Raw genomic sequence first — 4867 nt, forward strand, 5'->3', positions numbered from 1 at the left:
TTCACTAGGATTCTGAAGACCGCATTCCGGTCCAAACACGTCTAGAAGTAGTGGTGGCATCCATGCTGACTCATGATGCGTGGGTTGCCTGTGAGTGGCTAGACACTATGGCTGCTCTCTTGAAGGTGACGGTTTAACTTGTATGCTTATAAGATATCCTGCTACTCTAGTCTGAATCGAAGTGTGAGACCCTAGGAAGGTCGGTTAAAGTTCGCAGTTGGTCACATGACTTCTCCTAGGGTAGGCCTTGGTAAACCTGTCTATATTCCACCATGCAGAATGGGTAAATTGGCCTAACATTTCCCTTTGACAACTAACAACTCTTTATAATTGGGTCACTGGAGGTTACTTAAATCTGGCTGTGGGTTGGTGGATTCGAGAATGAGGCACTGGAAATGGTCAGCTAATTAGTCTTATAACTCTTCCATGCTCCGGCAGAACTCTTGAATTTTTTTGCCCATAAATGATGAATATGAGACGTTTTATCTTTGCGCAACAGAAGGTTGAATAAATGAATACACCACTTTAAAGGATAATCTAACCCTAGGTAAAAGGAGATCATGGTTTGGCCTACTGCTATCTGGCGACATATGTAGTTGCACACTATCAAGTGGACAATCAACAACTTAGTTGATTCACACTAACCGTTAGTTTGGCTAATTTCTTGTCGTGATCCTCAATAGATAGTGATTGTAGCACACTGGAGTTTTTTCAATGTCGCATTTTTATTCACAACACAAATGTCATTCCTTGTGCCCATGCATTCGCGTTTTTTTACTAGTGAGATGAAGATGTCGAGTTTCTTTCACAGGTAGGCTGTGTCTGTTCATTTTTGGACCACGTTAGCGCAAAAAACGGGGCTGTGCAATGTCGGCGTGAACACAGTACTGCGGGAGGTGAGAGAATGATAGTCTGAAAACCGCAGTGCGCGTGTTTGATGGAGCTTAAAAGGTGCATATTTTGAGGCCAGGGAGGACGACCTCAACTAACTCCAGGCTTATCTGGCATTTCCACGTTAGAAGCATTGAAAAATCACATCAAACCTTGTTTTTATCAGTTTATTCTTATCAAGTGACAGTATTAATGTAAGAATTGGGAGACCTCATTTTCATCTCCTCTGAAATCGACACGCTGTTCCCAATATCATTTGTTTAAGCAGAAACCACAGGCCATGCTACTGTTTTAATGAATGAAGAAACCATGAGCACCTTCGATATTCAATTTGCTCTGTCTTTATGTGCTTAATGGCATTTCTTTTCGTAATCCTTTTTTGGTTATGTCTATTCACTAAGGATTTCTTGGGCTACACATGCAGTGCAAAGCAGTTTCCTGCAACATTTTGCATATGAATCCTTTGAAGGCAAAAACTTGATAGACCAAAATTTCAAAAGAGAGAAATTCACATTCCGGTCAGTTGTACGGCATGTATCACCAAAGTGAAATGTGAATACAGGTCCATTGATATGCTGCTATTACTTTTTAAAATCATTGGTCGAATAACATCTGACTGTCAAAATTAAAATTGCATGCCGCTGTGCCGTTAAATTGAACCCAACTATTCTTGCACCACGTGAAATTTGCTTTTGCCTGAATAGTACACAATGCGGTCACACTTATTGTCGGCCGAATTGTTCAATGGTATAGTTGATATCTTCGCAGAATGGCACATCTTGTGCGTGACTAACTAATGTGAATAAAGAAATATAACAATTTTAGAATGCCAGTGACGAGATGTTGGTAAAGCAGTGCAGCGTAGAAAGGCAAAATTGGCTCGGTAGATAAAGGGATTCAGCCTCAAAAAGCGAATGAGCCGGATCCAGAACAGGCCAAGTCCGCGAAAACTTGATCAAGATATAGAAGTACTAAAGTAGGCGAACCTCTCCAACCACGTGCAATTGTGGATTTACAAGCACATTTCCACTGGTACTGGTCACATCAATCCAAAGTTGCCGGAGCTTGTGGTACTGCCACGTATTACTTACTGCTTGTAGTATGTGGGCTTGTGCGTGTACGTTACGTGGTTGACAAGGACTAGATGAGGGCTGAAGAAATTAAGGTAGATATAAAAGTATGCTTAGAAAATTGGAAGCATAAATCTGCGAAGGAGTTAGATTTCCTCACAAAAAATGGCTTGTGCATTCCTCGTGGACTTTGGCCACATTGTCATCTAACACTGCTGCCACTGTAGGCTAGCTTTCACCCTTCCCCTCCAGCGTTTTAAGCAAATTCATTGATAAATTAACCCTTTCTTTGGCATATATTAACTCGATTTCATCCAAAATATGCATTTACAGAAACGCACGTAAAATTAATTTCACTTAGTCGAAATCCTTCCACACACTGACATATGATAACAACTGATATTAATAATGCACAAATATATCTACACTCACATATATATGCAAAAAATCTTTTTAACTCAACATCTAAATCAATAAAACACACTAGCGATACATACTCCACCTCTCTATTAGCCAGATGGAACCCAGATAGAAGGGGCATGGGCAGCACCTAGTAGGGCGCAGAGTGACTAAGAAGAATTGGCGCTAAGCCATACCCCCATGGAACTATGCTTAACCCTCGCCTTTATTATTTGACATTACTTTAGGCTAATATTTTAGCGACAAGTGATGGAGATGCAGGCTGGCCAGTACACTCCCTTATCCTCCCAATACATTTTCCACACAGGTGGAAACTCCAGATCACGCATAGTTGAGGGGAGGGATCGCTGAATTTGAGGTCAGGTATTTTCTCGTCTGCATGAAAATGCGTTGATCCACATGGCTGGTGCGCAAGTGTTTCCTCTACAATACTGATTACTCTGTGGCCTGAAAACAAAGGGTGAAATTGGGACTAACAAGTCAAAACTATTACCTAGAAGTTGGGACTACATTTGGAGATGAGTTAAAAGTTGGATAAATAAACGGCTCACTGAGTAATTTCCCCAAAACTGCCGTTACTAAGTGGGAAAGAATGTAGGAATTGCATTACCATTTGGCAAAGTCTGATGGGTTTAATTACCATGTGAGGTAGAGTCATCACATTAACTGAGATGTTTAATTTCACATTCAAAAATGAAAACTTCTCACTGAAAATATTCTTTGTTATTGGAAGAATGATTGTTAGATTTGGGTAAATTGGCAGGTATATTGTAATCACTGGATTTAGAAATATGGGACCGTGAAAGTGATTGCAGCTGCAATTTCTCACCCACGATCCATTACAGGAGCCAATGTATGGGGAAAAAGTTTACTAGGAGGCAATCCATCCTCACGTACGTGTCTGCTGCAGGTTAAGAAAAAGCCCGGTATCTAGCTGGTGCCTTTTTTAGGAGTTTCTAGCCATTATTAAGTGGCATGAGTTGCCACCTGACCTGCGCAGAACGCAAACTGTCGTATGTTACCCACGGTAAAAAGAGAAGCGTGTAGGTGTAAATCACACTCATGACTCCTAATCGTGTGCAATTAAATTGCATCTTTGGTCAGCCAGTAGGAATAATGAAGAGTATTTGAGTAGAAATTTTCCTCACCCGAAAGCTTATAAATTATCCAGAGACAAAGCATAGCACAGAGGCAGAAGGGGGTAAGACAAATGTCAGCAAGTTTTAGTAACAAATAGTGTTTTTTCTACTAAACCTCTTTATAGGAAATGCAATTTTCACAGGGCATATCAAACATAATTTTAGCGATGATGTAGGATAGCGGAAGTCCGTAGAAGTGGAAAAATGGATCATCTTTAACAAGTTTACAATTTAAGATGCAAATAAATTTGTCGCCTCTTAATGCTTTTCAGTTCGCTTTTCCTACCAAATAATTCGTTAAACGCTCCTACTATGACCTCCACCTGCACGCCTGTCAGAGCAAATGATCTCATTGAGTTGCTTTCCAATTTGAGGCGCAATTTTGTCATCCATGGTTGAGTTTAACAAACATGTCATCCATGGTACACACTCTTAAACGCTTTTTACTGGTTAACGCTACTAGGTCAGCATATGGTTTGGACGCACTTTTGCCACTCATTCGCTAATTAGCGGAGACTGGCATAGGCTGTCATAGACCGTCCGATTCTGTGTCTGTGCCCGCTGGAGTTCAGAGCTGTAATTGGGACACCGGGTCTGAGCTATTATATCTACTTGTAGGTAGGGGATAACCTTGGGCATAAAGTGACCATCTAAAGGGAGCGAGTTGAGGTGTGATATCCTGGATGCTTGCAAAATATTTGCAACATAGGAAAATTCTAAGGAGTAAATGATGGTTGAATTCCTTAGATTGCAGGTTTTCCAAGCAAATACCTCTCAGTTTTTTGAGTATCATATCGAAAACAACGATACTAGTATATAGAACTCTTTCCAATTCCTAAACTAGTGAACAGCAGTAAGAGTGCATTTCTTGACTGCTGCAAATATGAACAGATTTGTCCACCAAAAAATAATTAATCAATTAATTAAATACTCAGTTTGCCGATCATTTAACTCTGCAATCAGTCAGTTGTGTGGATTGAAAATTCTTAATTATGCTTATCATTGGATTAAGTGATTCAACATTTGTATATTTGGAGGCAAGTTTTTTTGTTTACTTTGAGAGAAAAAATTGTACAAAATGACTGCTTTGTTTAGAGGTCTATAAACTTGACCGCATTGCATTTAAAAGGCAAATTTAGACTAAGTACAAATTGCAATCGACTAGACATGGAAGAATAGACAGACAAATCAACAAATAACGCAACAAATTCTAATCCCCAATCGTATTCCTTTACTTCTTCATTTGGGATATAGAAGGGGATGATGACAGTAATAAGCCGGAAGAGCAAAATCGAAATGCTTATAATTGAATCTACTACATGTGTAAGTTGATTTTTACTGTAAGCT

General features: G+C 39.8%; 1 protein-coding gene across 1 annotated transcript; it reads right to left on the reverse strand. All coding sequences in view use genetic code 11, as the record gives it.

The window, feature by feature from the left end:
- Positions 1 to 4015: 4015 nt before the first annotated feature.
- Positions 4016 to 4313, reverse strand: EGR_10353 (hypothetical protein; the record flags this gene model as incomplete). Its single annotated transcript, XM_024499602.1, has 2 exons — positions 4016 to 4170; positions 4292 to 4313. The coding sequence occupies 2 exons, from the start codon at positions 4311 to 4313 to the stop codon at positions 4016 to 4018; spliced, it is 177 nt and encodes a 58-aa protein (XP_024345996.1).
- Positions 4314 to 4867: the final 554 nt, after the last annotated feature.

This window comes from Echinococcus granulosus (genome assembly GCF_000524195.1).
Source record: "Echinococcus granulosus chromosome Unknown EG_S00211, whole genome shotgun sequence".
NCBI lineage: Eukaryota > Metazoa > Platyhelminthes > Cestoda > Cyclophyllidea > Taeniidae > Echinococcus > Echinococcus granulosus.